We start from the raw sequence: 18,083 nt of genomic DNA on the forward strand, positions 1-18,083 counted from the left end.
ACACAGTTTGTTTATCTCAGCAATCTCAGAAGGTCTTCACAAAATTCAGATATAACTTACTGACAACTAAGCTCAGGGAAAACAGAACGAAAGAGAGCAATGGGTTACTCTTACTCTCTGCATAATGGTTCTTCAACATTAAGAAGTAGGACTAAAGCCCAGACTTAAGGCAGGAAAAACTTTCAGGTGCTGAGTATGTAACACCCTCATACCTAATCTCTTCTTGAGTAAAATAACTGGTCACTGCTACTGCCCAGTACTTATTTTTCTTCTGATTAACTGGTGCATTATACAACTGCTCCCCAAAGTTATCATTTCCATTTTTCTTAGCAGTATTTAAGAACATGTTTTAATAGTTTCAAAGAGTTGGCCAAATCTGATTACCAGTCTTCCTTTTCATCTGCTGCTTCTTCTTTGCTTATGCCAAGCAAACATACAAAATTTTGCCCAGAGAAAAAGACCTTACTGTGATTTAGAAGCTGAACCCAACATATATAAATGACAAAACTTGATACACTACTCTGATTGACCCTCCAAGTTTTCCAAAACCTTTTAATTCAGAACCAGGATCTCCATATGCTAGGCTCTAAATTACCTGACAGACATATGGTTAAGTACAAAAGCAGAATCAGCCACACCAATGTGGTAAGAAGACTGAACAAGGCTAACTTATTTCTTATTACAGCAGTTCACTTACCCGGTAGTAGTCTGTGCTGTAGACATCTCTAGACATCCCAAAATCCCCAATCTTCACCAGTAGGTTTTCACCAACCAGACAATTGCGGGTAGCAAGATCCCGATGCACAAAGTGCTGTGATGCCAGGTAAACCATACCAGAAGCAATCTGCTGAGCAATGTGAAGCATCTGGGATTGGGTCAGCTCAGCAGGACGGTTGCCTTCTGCCATCAGCCCTGCATCTGGTCCGTGTGCCCTGCACCAAAACACAAACTGATAAACTGATAGGCCACTTGTAAATGGAGAAGTGAAAGGCATTAGTGAGCATCAGCCCACACAACTCCATCAAAAGTGCTATAAATTCCTTAGTGAAATAGGAAAAATTTTATGTCCTGGCCTTTTTCATTTACTGTTTTCCTTGATTGGTGAAAGATAGGTTGCATGAAGAGCATTATAAACAGGACATATATTACTAAAGGAAATAAGGTATATGTGTTCACAATAGTACCCATCTGTCGCCTTTCTCCTGCTCCAGTATAGTAATCTTTTCTGGAGAAAAACTGACAAACAAACCTGCTGGGGAATTGAAGAAAAATCTTGTCACTCTGTAAGACTGAAAAACAATTGAGGGAAAGGCAATGAAGTGGCATGCATAGCATCACTTTTCCTGTGACTGGCATTCCTTGATTTCTGCAGGGATACAGGCCATTGACCCTTCCATCTTGTTTTAAACAAGAAAGAGCTAACTTCCTTCTCCATTTGAGAAACAAGGGCAGCAGTTTTAAATTTATACTTCTAATTTCCTGCACATACTTCTAATTTTCTAAAAGAATTTTTGCTTATTTCATCACCAAGGCTGAGTCCTGCCTCAGAATGGAATTCTTGACAATAGGAAGAGGACACAAAACATACACTATTTGGAAAAACAAAACAGCTTCAGAAATATGAGTTTTTCGAGAGCTGGCAAGTCCCTATGAAGCAACAGTTGACTAATTAATGAGAATACTTCTGTGCACTTTGCAAAAACCAGGAATATTTTGCATTAGGAAAGCCCAGTGCAGTACTGGGACACATGAGCTTTATCTATCTCAACTATGTGAGCACTGGTATTGCATGTACATCCTACTATCTTGAAGAGACAGATATAAACATTCATATGAACAATATTTTACAGGAAGAACTACTAGCTAATCCTTATCAAATCAATTAGGTAATCTGGCAATCACTCCTCATTTGATGTATTTTATAATGTTCTAAATATTCTTTCTCCATCCATTCTATTTTTCTGTATTTTCAGAAGCCCTTTTTTATTCCATTCCTAAAAACTGTTCTTTCAAAGAGACCATGTCTCCTCTTCCCTCCTCAACAGAGGTGAGGCCTTAATTTTTCTCTAGGGTAAGGGCACAAGAGTTTCAAAAAGAGTTGCAAATTAATCAAAATCTGTGAGATTCAATCTGACACTACCAATTAGAAATGTGATATTAAAATTGCCCCAAGGGACGAATTTCATGAGCCAAGTGACAGATGTGAGTAAGAAATGAAGGAGGGTGTGCAGCACTGATGGGATTGTATCTAGTACCAAGCAAAGCAGCTCTCTGGCTCAGGGTATGTACAGGCAGCCATTCATCTGGTCTTCTGATCTAGGTTGATGGGGGTGGAAATAAATGGGAGGATATGAAATGCCCAACTAGAACTATCAAGCAAATTCCTATTGAAAAACATTGTATCTCTATCATGTATAGATTTTTTAAATAAGTGTTCTCTGACATGAACATTTGAGCTTCTAAATTAGAGAACTTTAAATTTTTTGCTAGTCTCCCTGAGGACATGGTCTTTATCTAATGGAACTTGTAGATTATTTCTAATGTTCCATCTGGCTTGCTTGTGTGCTGGCCATAAATGAGGTGATTTTCAGTGATCTTCAGTGTCTGCAACAGCATATTCTCTGCAGCCACATCATCCACTAGTCCACAGACCAAGCACTGGGCAGGCATGAGTTTGAGGCTTTAGTCCTAGATCTGAGCAGCCTTTGGCTGCATGCAGGCAGTCAGGCTCATTTGGGTTAAATTTTCAGATCAATTTTTCCCCAACAGCCTTTGGTGGCGCTGCAGGGTAAGAAATATGGAGCAGCCCACTTTGCTGTGAACCTCTGGTCTGCAGCACAAGCTGCAGAAAATGTGAGAGGAATGACAAATTGGAGCTTAGGTTTAACAGCTTGTCCCAGCATAATCATTTTATGTTCTAAAGACAAGGGCTGATTAATAGTCCTTTTAAAATTGAAGGCCTTAAAGTAGCAAATATACTGTCTGCTAAAATACTTCTCTGTACAATAATTCAAAATCAGAGTTACAACGTAAGAAAAAGCCAATCAAAAAAAATCAAGGCATAAGGATTTCTTATGGAATAAGAAATTATTTCTCATCATCTGACAATCTTGCTTCTTCTAACAGAAATTCAGTTTTCTGAAAATGTACTAGGATGGCATCTAGGGAAAAAGCAGTTCTCTCCTGATTCATCAGAAGACCAAGCAGACAAATGTAAATGCCCTTAGTTCTTAAAAACACTTAAATTCTTGGCCGGAGAGCCACTTTGGAAAATGTAACAGTGTTTGCTCTGCATCTCAAATATCAATAACAATATCTTCTTTGTGATATCTATTGATAAAATTACACAGTAATTGAAAGAATAGTCTCATATTTTTAACATAGGAGCAAATGCCATCTATTAACTGTTTATTTTTATGTCAAAAAGTGCAGGCTGATAAAAATGGCACATACATGAGGCCTCTGTTTTTAACTTCCTGGATCATGAATTACCTATTGCTGTGAACCTTATGTATCATCTATTTATTTATAACTGCTCTACTGCCAAATTTCAATTTCCTATGCACATTCCTGAATAGCTTTATGACATAAAGCCTTAATCTGGACCCCAAAGTGTAGCATTTTCCAATTCACAGAAGTTTCCATGGCTCACAGTTTTCTTGCTGCAGATTTATAGGTATCTTTCCAAAACACTGAGAGGAGGGAAGAGAAAAGGGGTTAGACTTCAGAAGCTCTTTGACGCCTACAGATAGCAATAGGTGTTGAGTGGGATCTTCCAAATGCTACCAGAAAGCATGTAAGAAAACCATTCCTACTGTAGGATTTATAACCAAACCTTTTAGAATACACTGAAATGTATTGGAAACAATATTTCTTTGGTACAAATCTTGATTTAATGGTACTTCCAAACAGGCAAAGACAAGAGCCCCACATCCCAGTTCAAAAGACAACAGTCATACAACTTGTTTTCCTAGGTGTCAGCTTTTTCCAGTGGTAGTTCTTAATTTGACATCAAGTGCCAGTAACACCTACCTTTTCTGCCCACTTTTGGCTCAGGATCACAATATATGTTCATGGATTTACCTGAGAAATTTGTTAAGATCTCCATGCTTCATATACTCAAAGACCATGATGAGTGGATCACCCTCAACACAAACACCATAGAATTTGACAATGTGCTCATGTTGCAGGTTAGTCAGCAGTTCTGCCTCACGGTGGAAGTCCTTGCGGGCATTGTCACTGGCATCCTTCAGTGTCTGGTGGAGAAAATGAAAATATAAGGAAGGAACGTGTTCACAGAAGGTAGGAAACATTTGGAATAGCCCTGTAAGGGTAAGATAAGGACACAGTACAGCATAGAGGATAGAGGAAGTACTTTCTTAATAACTCTTTTAGAAATGCAGATGCAATCCTGAAGTGCAATTAAATAACGGCAGAACAATTTCCATTCTCCTGCCACATGTTATCCCAAACAAACACTTTTCTTTTAAGAGAATGTATGAATACTCATGCTTTCACTGTGACAAGTGTTTTCCAAACACAGAACAAACAAACTGATCTCATCCCAAAAATATACCAGTGCACAGCTGGTTTGTATCCCTGAGCATTTAACTCAAGCAACCCCTAGTACCCTGCTGGTATTTACCTTTCTTGTTAGTTCTTTAAAATAAAGCTCTCCTGGTTTCAAATACCTTGTGGTAATATGGATGCATTCTTTATGTACTGCTGATGTGAGTCCCAGTGGTGCGCTGTACATTAGGTAGATTTACATGAGAGTATGTCCCTGGACCAGAATAAGACTGGTTGAGACTTCAGCCAGAAACTTCTTTGAAATTCTGCAAATCTACTCACATGACTAAGATTAGGCATATGTGTAACTGAAGGTCAAATGCTAAAATGATAGACATGGATGAAAGCAGATGCACAGAAGAATTCTGGGGTGTTGCTGGATCAAAAGGAGGCTTGAATGTTGTATAATCAAATAATACTAATTTAACTGTCACACATAGGCAGTTTCTGATTTCTCCTTATAAACTACATTTTATGAAGAAGAAAACAATTTCATGTACAAAAAAAAAAGCAAGTTCTGACACCAATTAAATGAGGAATAATTATAATTGACAATAAACCACTAATAGACTCTGTAGTCAAGAGGTACAGTGGTTGCGCTATACAAATTCAAAAAATATTTCTAAAACCACAAGAGAAAGATGGCAAGTTACCAACATTCACAATTTATTCTTCACAGAAAATGCTGTCTGGGCTCTGTACCTCTGGATTTTAACAATACCTAGATTTAGTAGAATGGAAAATAAGACACAAAATTTGTGGCAATGTTTTAACTAAAAATGCCTTTTTCCTGGCCATCTACTCACTTTACTTTCTATCCTGAATTAACATATAGAGCATGGAACCAACCACACTCACCAGAACAAAAATAGAATAAGTTGTTCTTATTCTACCCAATCATTCTGCCAACAGGGTTTTTAGCTGCAGTAGTCATGGTTTGTTGAAGCTTTTTCTTCAACAGGGACAATTCTCCTCACTTTCTTTGTATTACATGTATGCGTGTGTGAAGAAGAGCCTAGAGGATGACTGTTGGAAGAAACACATGCTTTACTTGTGATACTGCAATCCTGGGTCTTGAAAAATGAATTGCTACTATAATAAAATTCAGATGGGAGGACAAGGAGTAGGTCAGAACGAATTGCCGTCTTCCAAGTTCAGGGACTTTTCCCTGTAGATTTTAGGCTCTGTGGATCTTAGAGGCAAAAGAAATCTCTCATGCCTTAGAGTCCCTTCCCTGAGGAATGTACTTATGAATCTTAGCATGCCTTTAGGTCCAGAATCCTTTTTCCATAAGCTTTTTCAATGATGCAGAAAGGACATTGCCTCATCAAGGCTTCTCTGGGCAAGATGTGTTAGTATACACAGCTCTATAGTGGATATCAAATATGCTTCCCACTATGGTCTACATACAATCACATCTGAGCAGAGTGAGGACTGGATTTGAAATATTTTCCAGTATTCTAGGCTCTGGGAAGATGCTTTAACATGATACAGGCACCAACCCAAAGTCCAGTGTGTGCTATGTATACTGAAATCACTGGTAATAATTCTGTTGTCATTTGAGTTTCTTCTGGTGGTTTTATATATAAAGTGATTGGACTGTAATTCTTCTCAACAACAGAATTAGAAAAGCAATTAATACAAAACACAATTTAAAATAATAGCAATCTGGGAAGAAACTGACAGGGAGAAGCAGAGGCTGATCATCTTTCCAGCAGGCTCTTTCCCTGGAAAGACAGTAAAAATGCTGACAGCTCTGTCCTGTAAGGATGGCATATTGTATATTTGAGAAGATGCTTTTTATCTCACAGAAACAGAAAAATTATCATATGACAGAGCAGTTGCCATGGCAATTCCACATTTTCTGTCAAACAGCAAAAATGCAGAAAACTCTAAAACTCAGGTGTAACTCAGGCAGGATTTCTACTACCATGGATTGACTAGAATTTCTGTCACCCACCACTGCAAAATATCCTTTTCATTATTTCATGCAGTGCACAGAATAAGCACAATGCATGAGAGAGCTGGCACAGTCAGGCAAGGAGGAGACTGGAAAGTAAAAAAATTAATAAGTATGTAGAATTTACATAGAAATGACATTGACTAATGCATTTAGCTTGTTCGCAGTACAAGAAAAAATGAAAAAACCAAAATAAAGTCCTAAGAGCACAAAGAGAGGAAAGACATATTAATTATTATTATCATTACTGACTAGTATGCCAAAGCTCTGCATACAAAGCACTTTCACCAGTTGACAGGAGGCTTTCCCAAATAGGATTTGGGATTCAATCACATGCTTTCCAGCCACTCAGGCCCACAGTTAAAGAGGAGGGATGAGCTTCCTTGGGAAACAGAGGCTCTCACAGGCTGCCAAATCCATCCTTGTCACAGCCAGACCACCACCCCACACTTACTGTCTTCCAGAGAGTCCTTGTCAAGGTATCAGCACTCTGTGTGGTCTGTGCTGCCCTGTGCTCTGCAGCGAGTGTGAGCTCTGACACCACTCTGTCAGAGCAGCAGCAGGAGGATGGACTGCTGCCACCAACATCAGCCAAACTCTAAGATACATGACTACTACTATTACTATTTTTACTGTTTCAGCCTTCCCCTACAAAATAATTGCTACTGCTTCCCATCAACATACAAGAGCTGACTGCTATGTGTTCTCAAAAAATGAAGTTGTGGTTTTGAGCCTTCTCAGAACTGAAAGTCTGAAGAATTGGAAACCTTTGGTTTTCCTGTCCAGGTGCCATGGAAATGTTCTTGATCTCACACACACAGCAGTCTGCTAGCTGAGCAAAATCTCCCAGGGGAGCCAGAGGCAGCTGCTAGCCTGTGCCTTGTCAGCCTCACCTCCTGCTCTGGAGAGGCTACACCAGCATGAGACTATGCCTGGGGATCCAGTCCTGTGAGGAGACAGTACTGAGCCAGGCTGAACAAACACAGCAAAATGGGCCCTCAAGAAAACAGTAACTTTTCCTTCCTTTACCCTCTGTTCTCTATAAGTTCCTGCAGCAAATGATGTCCTGATATGATGTGCTATGGGGGCAATGCTAGTACAACGTCCAGGTGTTGTCCTACGAAGATTTCTAAATTTCCACTTTATTTGAAATAAAATTTACATATTTTTTTTTTAATTCTCTGACGTTTTTGAAATTTGGAAATTATTTCCAAATACTCTGTGTTGTCCCCAAAAAGCCTACACTAATCAAAAGCAATTTAAACAAATTGTCTTTTTCCTCTTTAAAGGTGCAAAAGCTCAAACTCTATGGTGTTTTATGTTAGGCCTGATCTTTTTTATCTTCCCAGATTTTTCTGGGCTTTTAGCTCCTAAATAATTTGCTGCAGCAATGTCAGCATTTTAGATACCAGCTGGCTGATAAGAAGGGAACATGTTGAGTTAGAAGGAGGGATGCTCAGGGCCAAGCATGAGCCATGAAGTTTTCTAGAAACTGGCAGGCACAAGGAGCTGGCAGGGACTACTAGCCAACCTGACCCCTATTGCGCAGGTGAGGCTGTGCTTCCTTTCTGCTGAAATCTCCCTGACTCCAGCAAGCAGCTATTTCCCCTGGGCTCACCAAATCTATTTTATAGCGATGGGTGTGTTCTGGTTTTGCCCATGGAGCTGAAGCACTCTAAAGCCCTTGTTGTGTGTCAGGAGGAGCTGCTTATTGCTGCCAGCATCTGAGTCTGTTCCTCTGTGACTAAAACTGCCAAATCCCGGGCTCAGGGATGGAGTCCAGACACAGTCCTGCACTGAAGTGCAGGATAGCTCTCGGCACTGCAGGGGAAGCTCCATCCCTTGACCTCCACTGTGACTCGGGGTTACCTGTTATCTGTGGTTGGTAACCACAGTGAAAGAGGCAAGCATCAGGCAATTAATCCCTCAGTTATATGAGGATGAATCCAGTGGCTCAGCTCACCAAAAACTTTGCTCTGTGACAACAGCCAGAGTCACATCTTTAAGAGCCAATGACAGAAATATAAAATGGGAATAACCCGTTCCCAGAGGTAACTCTTCCCATAGCTGCCTGCAAGATTCTTATTAAGGACATTGTAAGGAGAGGATTTTGTTAAAAAAACTCAAAAATCGAAACCAAAGAAGTATAACAACTTGCCCAGAAAATTGATAGATTTATCATCTAGGTCTGTGGAGATATTTGTACCTTTAAAGGTTGAATGCTCTTCCTTTTGATTTACACTGAGAATGAGCAGCTGAGAGAAAGTGCAGTGCAGCATTTAACAGCAGAAGTGCTAAGCTCCATTTGGAGAGGACTTTCAAAAGGAGCAAGTGAATGGAAATACTTCTATTTTGCTATCAAGCACTCCCTAAAGTGATAGAGGAAAGATTATTCCCATTATAGCTTCACCAAAATACAACAAAAAATTCATTCAGTTTTTCCATCTCCTATCTCTTGCTTTCTCCTGTCCATGCTATATCCCTTCAGGGCTTAATTTTTTTCTCACCAGTCAACATGACTGAACTATTCCTGAGTATCAAAAAGCTTATAACCCTGGCAAACCCAAAACCCTGCTATTTTTGATGGAGCACTCTACAAGACTGTCCTCCTTTCGTATTCTTCCACTGTCAGATTCAAGACTCTATTTCTTGTTACCGAATACAAAAATACGATCTACATGATTTCTTTTACTGCATTATTTCATCCAAAATGCACACATGGTTGCCTAATTGTGACCTGTCAGACAAAATTATTTTCTGGTCACTTGGCACAGCCCAAATTCTGGACATGTATTCTCCCTGCACTTAATGAGATATTTCAAATGCTGGATACCTTGTTTAATTTTTGGCAGAACACTGATGGAGATAAGAGATTGGTTTCAAGGAAAGTCTTCAAACCGTGAGAGTGTAGTTTCCAGCTACATCCACAGCTAAAGTCAACAGCTAACCTCAGCTCTTGAATTTTGCTGGGCAAAAAGGGCTTTGAGGTAGGCTTGGTCTCCAAGCTATATTAATGAAAACTACCCACAGACCGTTTCAGTTGCTGACTGAAAGAATAGCACAGTCCTGAAACAGAAAGGTGTTCATTGCCCAGCAATTATACACATGACCTATTCACTTAGCTAGTAACAGATTATTTTTTAGACACACATAAGTATCACATACATTTTTAATGACCCAGACATTATTTTTCACCATTTTACTTCAGACAGACTATAGAAGATTTTGCCCCCTCGTGATGCAATCTGTTTCCTTCCTTTTCCTTATGAGGTTTAGTTCACATTTTATAATCCACAACAAGGTCAAATACCAAATTCTCTAAACACTCCACTAGCCTTGTGAACTCTTCTACATGTATCAAAACAGTTACACTGGATTATAGAATAGGCAAACATGATAATTTATAAATGAAACAGCACTAGTTGCAACCATGAATTAATAATGGTAACCCTAGACTCTTTTACCTTCACTGCCACCAAGATCTTGCCCTGCTCAGGACACAGGTTATAGCATTCTGCCAGAAAGACTTTCCCAAAGGCTCCTTCTCCCAGTTCTCTTTTAAGAACGATATTGTGACGCTTGATGTGATGCACAACTGTGAAAAGAAGACAAAATAGAAGTCAGAAGGGAGCTGCAAGTCCAGGATGGGCTGGAACCCATGCTTACAACCACTTGGAGATTGGATTGCCTGTAAAGTAGGGAAGGAATCAGAGAGGCCACGTCATTTTTTACCACCTTCTGCAAAAAGACTGAGTTTATGCATGTTTATTTGGAGTGCACTTTCTGGGTATGAAGACATGGAATTAAGAGCCAGCTGGGAATAGGCCATTTATCATCATGTTAGGATGACTGCTGCAGAGCATACATAAAAGCCAATGATACTTTTAAAAAAACACTTGGAATGAATCAGAAAACAAACCAAGCCTTTCTCACACCTTTTCTACTTTTGTACCTTTAACAACAGCAGAACTCTCCTGTCCAAATCCAAAGTTTTAAAATATACCTAAACCAAGAAAACCAAACGTGTCTTCTTTCAATTTAATAGCTCAACACTCTGGTTTATTCACCACTTTCCCACGTTGTGCTATGCTATAGTTACAATAAGATAAGAAATTTTGGTCTCACAATCATGATTTGCAGTATTGATCTGAAGTAAAAAAAAAAAAAAAAGGATGGACAAAGATTTTAGTCCACATAGTGGACAGAAGCTTAGTTCAATTGCTGCCCAGAGCCAATTGATTCAAACATTGAAGCTCAAGAATATTTTTTGAATTATTTTACATTCTCCTTTCAGCAAAAGCTTTCATTAAAATCTTTAATATTTAAAATACTGTACTAAATTTTGTAGACTACATTATCAATTTGCAACGTTCAAGCTAAATAAAGCAGTTCTAAGGGCAGCATATCTGCCAATAGGGTAGGCAGCTTGTGTTGCTGAAACTGTACAATCCAGAGAGCATCTGCAGATGGTTTTAACCTCAGTGCACTTAGCCATCTTTGCAAACACTGAAATTCAACCCTGCCTGGAAGAAGCCCATTTGCAACCTAAATTCTAAACACAGTGAATTAAATAGCAGCTCACAAGCATCAGGCTGGCTTCTGCAAGGGTGAAAATCTTACCCTGGTTGCTCAACTGTAGGCAGCAAGACTGAACCCTGCCAATAACTTAGGGTGTAATTAGATGCAGACCAACACCTGTGTCCATACTTGGTCAGGAGGAGAGCTGATGATAACATCAGTAGGGAGAAATGGCACAGCCTGTCCCTCCCTATTCTAGACACCAGCATTGGGAGAAAAGGACCATAGCCTCCAAGAGAAGGAAATCTGTGTCCCACAGAATAAGCCTAAAGTAACCTAACCTGAGCACACTGCATGTAAATACACTTCATACCCACGTGTGTGAACATGAGGGAAACCTGGTGCTGGAGCAGACTCAGAGAGTGAGCAATCTGTCACACATCTGCCATCATGAGGTGGGCAGCACATGTAGGGAGCAGATCTCCACCAGATCCAGCTGGCACCTGCTAGAAGACCCTTGGCCAGTGCCCAAGTAGGACCCTGTACCTTGTACATAAGAGTGGGGAAAGCTGGATTCTCCCCAGAGCCCACCAGGCACACCAGGCTTTGCTGCTTTCCCCATGTGGGACAATATTCAGAGGGGATTTACACAGCCTCCTTTTGCAGTGCCAAGTCTTCCAGGAGAGGCCACATATCCCATCAGGTACATGAAATGAGACTGCACGGTGCCTACATTTTTTACTCTTGTCACACGCTGGTCTAGCATAAAATTAAGTTTTGTCATGGTGATGCTCTATTTGGCCAGCTACCTTAGCAGGTCCCCTGCAGTCAGGATGAATTTGCTTTTTACTTTCATTTCCTCCTCAGCACTGGCAAGAAAGGCTTAAAATGCAGTCAGCACAAAAGAGACCTGAACCAGAACACACCTTTTCCCCATGGCATAAGTTAACCAGCATTGCTGGCCTCTGCCAATACTGGCCATGAGGCACCTGAGCTCCAGAGTGTGGCACATCTAATCCCCTGAGCTTTAAAAAAGCTTGATAACAAACGAGTTCTACCCACATCCCCTAAAAAACTTGCTATCCCCTGCTGCTGGTGAATTCTCTTTCCTTCTGCATTACTGGTATTGCCAGGAGGATGCCTCTCTTCCTTTCCCACAGGGGAAAGAAAGCAAAGGCAGTTTTTCTTTTTTTTCTGCCACAGTTGCCAAAGACTTGGGGATGAAGACAGTTTGAATTTTGTTTGGTTCCTCTCCATTTTGAGCCCATTATACTGCTAATGTTAGGCCTAGCAGTACAAAGGAGTTTTTTTCTGAAACTCCTGGAGGACTTTACAAACAATAGAGTAAAAATAAATAAGAAACGTATTCAATACTTCTCTGTAGTACACTTACAGCTGCTGCTAAACACTCTTATATAAACCAAGCATTTGAATAAACAATCTATCCCATAAAACAAACTGTGAAAGCTGAAACACAGCAAGGCACAGAAGAGGTCTGCACAGAATGTATCTACAACTTGTTATGCTCTATCCATTCCTGTTACCTTTTCAAATGGCACTGAGTTACTAAACAAATAAAAAATGACAGTAAGTATGATTAAATGGGCAGAGATTAAACATAATAACAATGTAAGTAAATCAAACACAAATGATGTGACGGGTATATGAGCTCAGGAAAAAATCCGTTTAGCACACTCAGGGCCCCAGCCATAATGACACTGTCTTCAGTGGGAGGATACTTGAGCAGGAGATACACTAGAAAATTCAGGTCAAAATCTGCTTTCAGTTACTCTCAGGATAAAGCAAATCACCTATGCTAAAGTCCAAGAGATTGTCCTGGGTTTACATTGAAGAAACAAAGCAGGATTTGGCCAAAGAAGTGACACAAACTAAGAAGTTGTCCCATAACACTGTCTCACAAGAAAAGGTACCCAAACATTCAGATGACAGCTATGTATTTTCCTCCTTTTGATTCTCAATGGCAATTGCATTTGACCTGCCATTTGTATTTTTAAGAGTATATAATCTCTGGTTTTAAATCTTAACTGATTACTGTAAAAAAATATGTTCTGTTGAGCTAAAAGCCATATTGAGTTGAAACACTTCAGAGAGAAATGAAATATGAAATATGAAAAAAGACAAAACAAATTAAAGAAGGCTAAATGCTGTAAAGTGGCTATGTTAAAATAATACCCACACAACCATACTTTTAAAAGCAGGGGGCTCCCATAGATGACTTCAGGGAACCAGGGGGCAACAGGGGGTACAACTGCAAAGTCTCTCCTCTCATCTCATGGTCTCAGAAGAGAAGAGTTGGACCTTTAGTTATTCCACTCACTAGCAGACAGTATGTCACACTGGAAATTATGCAACACATATTCCCAGGTATGGGACTGCACTCCCCTGGTAACCTACCTTTGATGATGAGGCTGAACAGAGAGGGTCACACCACATTCTGGAATTGGTTCCAGCAGAACAGGCAACTCAGGATCACCTCATCACATTGAATTCCCTGAGCTGGACACAAATTAATCCAGCCAGGGACAGAAAGATACACAGCACTATAAATTATTAACATTTTTTGCCCATATTTAAAAAATTAAATGGGACAGAGTGAAAGTGTTTTCCCTCGGTCACAAACAATAGGGCTTAATATTTTACCACCTCATGTGACCATCTAAGCTGACCTTTTAAACTACACAGAGCATAATATCGAGCTGAATTACTTGTATGTGGCAGAAGACTGTCTCCAGAAAGAGACTGTGCCAGCCTTGATTGGAAAGTCTGAATTATTCACTGATTTCATGTGTAATAATTTCATTACTAGTAAAAATGCATGCTGTTTTCTTTGTCTCTTAACCATTAACTTGTCTGGCTTGCATCTCCCTCTCTTAGTCTTTAGGGGACTTTTTCTGATACTTTCAGCAGCCTTTTCAGGTTTAGTATTAAATACGTGTAATCAACACCCTTCCTCCCCTTCTTGGTGAGGAAAAGAGACAGAAGTTCTCACCCCAGGAAAGCATTTTCTCCAGTTCATCAGCCATTGTCTTGACTTTTCTATGGAAAATTTTTAAATATCCTTTTAAAAGAAGTTGTTTCCAGTTTGTTTTTCCCAACAGAAAGCCACTCTCCACAAGGTTGTGATAAAAACATAAAATCAGCTCCCTATATCTCTTCACATCCATAGATTACGCTAGTCCTCTTAAGGCTGGATTTCCTTAGGAGCACAAAAATTAAATACTTATGTGGTATGCATGCAAGTATCTCGTCTTGAAGACCTCACCCAATTACAATATCACAAATATTGTAGGTCTCAAATGTGTTCCCAACTACTTCCTGGGAAGAGTGAGGAGATTTATGAAGAGACTGAAACATGGACTCACTGTTGGACAGTAAAGAGACAACAGCTGACAGGCATCACTGCCTCACAGAACTACCAGTGCTGTAAGATCCTTCTGTGTTGCATGCCTACTTAAATTATGTGCTGAGTATGCTTCTGAGGATACTGTTCAAAATTTTGCTAATGGTACACATGGAATTTGTTGTTCCAGGACTCTGAGAACAGAATGAGGATCTTCAAGATGCCAAGAAACCAGGCAAGGTGATATTATAAACATACCCACAGCTGCATAAATAAAAGGCAGCCATAGAAAAGACTCAGCTTATGATGTGACACAAGGTCCCACAAAAAACATGTTTTGCAAATTTCTTCTTTTGTTTCCCTACTCTTTCTATCAAAATTGTGGACTAAAGTATTTCTATGACCTTGCTAGAAAAAAAAACTAGGTGTAAATGGCCAAGTGTTTGGTTAAACAGTGTATCAAATTTGTGCAGCATTTGCCACTCACAAAAAAAGAAGCTTCTGCTGGAATCCTGTAGCAGAAGGATACAAATTCAGTACAAAAAGCATGCAGCAAGTCTAGACTGATGGCCATCAGATTATGCAATAGCAGCATGTGTGCAGGTTCTACAAGCTATTGCCAGAATAGAAACTTGGCTTATCGAGTTATCTACTCTCTAACATGGCAATAAAAGCTAACAACAATGCTTCTTCTTTTTTTTTTTTTTTTTTTTTTTTTTTTTTTTAGTCTTTTGATCTGTCAGCCTTGCCTGGATGCAGAAATAGGTCAGCTCAGTTATATCTTTTTTCTTATTTGATGCATTTATCCCATACAAAATTCATTACTTATTATTCTATCTAAATTTTTGTGTAGTGCTATTGTTGTTTAATTTTTACCAGCAGCAACAAATGCTCATGTAAAGCTCACGCCCAGCTGTTGTACATACAAACAAACAATGCTTTCATGTATAAATATATATATATTTTTATATTTTAAACTTATATGTGTATGTGCATGTATAAATGTGCATATCTACATATCTATATATCTATATATATTCTTTCTATCTATCTATCTATCTATCTATCTATCTATCTATCTATCTATCTATCTATCTTATCTATCTATCTATCTATGTATTTATATATCCATATATCTATAGATATATCTATATATCTATGTAAAGTAGTCCATAGATGAGAATGGCCTCTTCAACAGAAGTAAAATAAACTGACAGAAAATCTCCTCTCCATATCTCAGGTACTCTGCCCTAAATGAAAGGTGCTGGTACCAGCTCTAGAAAACTGGCAGATCACATTATCCGTGCAAGTCCAGATTCTGGACTTTGAGTCTTGTTTTGTGTCTTTGAAAACAACACAGTGCAATTCAAGGGTTGTAAAACAGTTATCCCTTGGGTGGCCATCAGTGATTTGTCAGGTTTCTCACAGGCATTACATCCTAAATGGGTGTTGTGGAAGAGATGACACTTAGGATCTAGTGCCAGGTTGAGCAGGAAGTGATCTTCTGGAAGAACTGGAGGCATTTATGAAAGGCAAATAAGCGACTGTCACAGGAATGGCATAATTCCCAGGCACTCCTTACTTGTCTGGAGCTACATCTGGTAAATCAAATAAATCTGTGATTGCTGCAGATTAACCTTTCAGTTGCTTTGTTTACAACTTAAATCCTCACAGGATATATATTTAAACCCCAGAAATTTTTGTTTTCCTGGGTTAGGATTAGGCTTCCTTTTGTAACACAGTGCTGCAGCACCTTGAAGGGTGACCAGCTCTCTCCCAGCTGCCTGGAGCAGCAGGGCCACCACAGATACAGTCCAGAGTAAACTCTTTTTGCTGTAGTTGGCACGGCTCTTCTCTGTCTGAAACACAAGAACTGTCTTTTGGGATTAATATTTGTTTCCTGGTGAGCCATTTTCCTTTACTCTTTTTTTACAGTAATTTATTTGGTTTAGTTGGCCAAGATCCTCTCAATTTAGCTACAGACAGCCATGATACCATACTTCATTAGATCTGTATACTTAAATAAACATTATTTAAGAATACATTCCAACAAAAATGGTATCATTGTCTTAAATTAGTCTGATCAACTTAATTCACCCTGCATGAAAAAAAAAAGTCAACCATTTATCTATACAGGAACTTGCCCTTTAATATGAAAACTGAGGTGCACAAGACCTTCAAGCCCTAGCAACCTAAAAGTGATCTTTTAAATGCTAAAACAATTGGGATATATTAGAATAGCTGAAAGCTAAATTTGGCTATTTTCAGAATATGTAGCATACATTAATCATCCTGCATTTCTCTTTCTATGATGCTTCCAGCTTACTAAAAGCTTTTCAGCACAGTATGGTAAATCAACTTTAAGCAGAAAACTGCACAGGAATTTTGACAGAGCACTGCCTTTGCAGATATGTGTACACCTAATTTATAAATGCCAATCTCAATATACTTCTTCTGAAAGGTTAACCATCATACAGGCTATTGTGTGTGAGTTGTTGTGTAAAACCTGATAGTATTATTTTATGGTGGCAAATCTGATCTGTCTTTCATATTTAACTGGAGACAATGATCTCAACATGAACACCCTTCCTGTTTAGACCTGAAATTCTTTACCTCCACACTATGCCAATCTTTAGGAATCTTCTGTATTACATGGATAGGAGTACTTGGCAAAGGATGGGGGAATACCATGTCACATATCTCATATAATAGATATTTGCAGAGGGGGAAGGGCTAATAAACATACTGTCCTCTAAATGCTTTTTTCTGTCTCTGTTTTCAGAAATAGATATAGTTTGAAAAGCATCTAGGGTGCCTGCCTGAGAAAACCACCTCCAGAGATGAGACATATTCAAGTTGGAGTAAATGGGTATAAAGGTGACATTCGATGGAGATTGCACTGTTTTTGATCTACATTTCTGTGCTTTGCTTTTTCTCTTCTCCTATTAAAAGAAAAAGGAAATAATTTTGTGGCTCTATGTTGTAGTAATGAGCAAAGCAGGGACCCCAGGCAGGTGCAAAGGAGTGCTCTTTATTTTTACTGATAGGTAAGGCTTTATAAAGATGTACCTATTGGTAACAGCTCTACATGAGGGGGTACAGAAGGGTTTACTGATGGCATTTCAAAACTAAATATGAAGAGCAAATGGAGCTTTCAAGATTGTGAAGGAATAAACCATATGCTTGGCTCACAGTTGAAATTCTATTCCCTTTTTTAAAAGTTAAGCACATACACAATCTTTACCTTTTGCTGAACTATCTTTCTGAAAAACAGCATAGCATCTGATCAGCCATGTTAGATGGGTAGGTCTGCCCTGTTGCAGCTAACTGAGCACAGAAAGAAAAGGGAATATTAGAGAAAACATCATAGCAGCATGACAGAACCCAGTTCTTATAGATCACTTTTGAGCAGATTATTTACCCTTTTCTTAATTTTTTTTGCCAATTCCTTTTACAGTTCTATCAGGCTGCAACATACTGTGTGGGTTTCTGTGAAGAAAACCGAATCTTACGCATTTTTATCTCATACTTTGCTTTCTTCTAGCCAATCAACATAAACCCTTCCCCTAAGCACAAGGCTCAGTCTCTGCCTGCTCTCTTAACTGCACACAGCTGAGGCTTTTCTGCTACGTGGTTATTTGCTCTTATGTTTCTCTGCATACCTCCTCCTTTCCT

At 39.2% G+C, this 18,083-nt stretch overlaps 1 protein-coding gene across 1 annotated transcript in view; it reads right to left on the bottom strand.

Annotated features, from left to right (window-relative positions):
* NTRK2 (neurotrophic receptor tyrosine kinase 2) overlaps nt 1-18,083 on the bottom strand; it is a 197,202-nt gene that overhangs the window by 37,186 nt on the left and 141,933 nt on the right. The window contains exons 13-15 of the mRNA XM_079330943.1: nt 9,994-10,124; nt 4,084-4,256; nt 698-932 (exon numbers count right to left, since the gene is read on the bottom strand). Of these exons, the coding sequence (XP_079187069.1) occupies nt 698-932; nt 4,084-4,256; nt 9,994-10,124 (539 nt within the window). The remainder of the gene's footprint in view (nt 1-697; nt 933-4,083; nt 4,257-9,993; nt 10,125-18,083) is intronic.

The sequence above is a fragment of the Erithacus rubecula genome (assembly GCF_903797595.1).
Source record: "Erithacus rubecula genome assembly, contig: SUPER_Z_unloc_2, whole genome shotgun sequence".
In the NCBI taxonomy this organism is placed as follows: Eukaryota; Metazoa; Chordata; class Aves; order Passeriformes; family Muscicapidae; genus Erithacus; species Erithacus rubecula.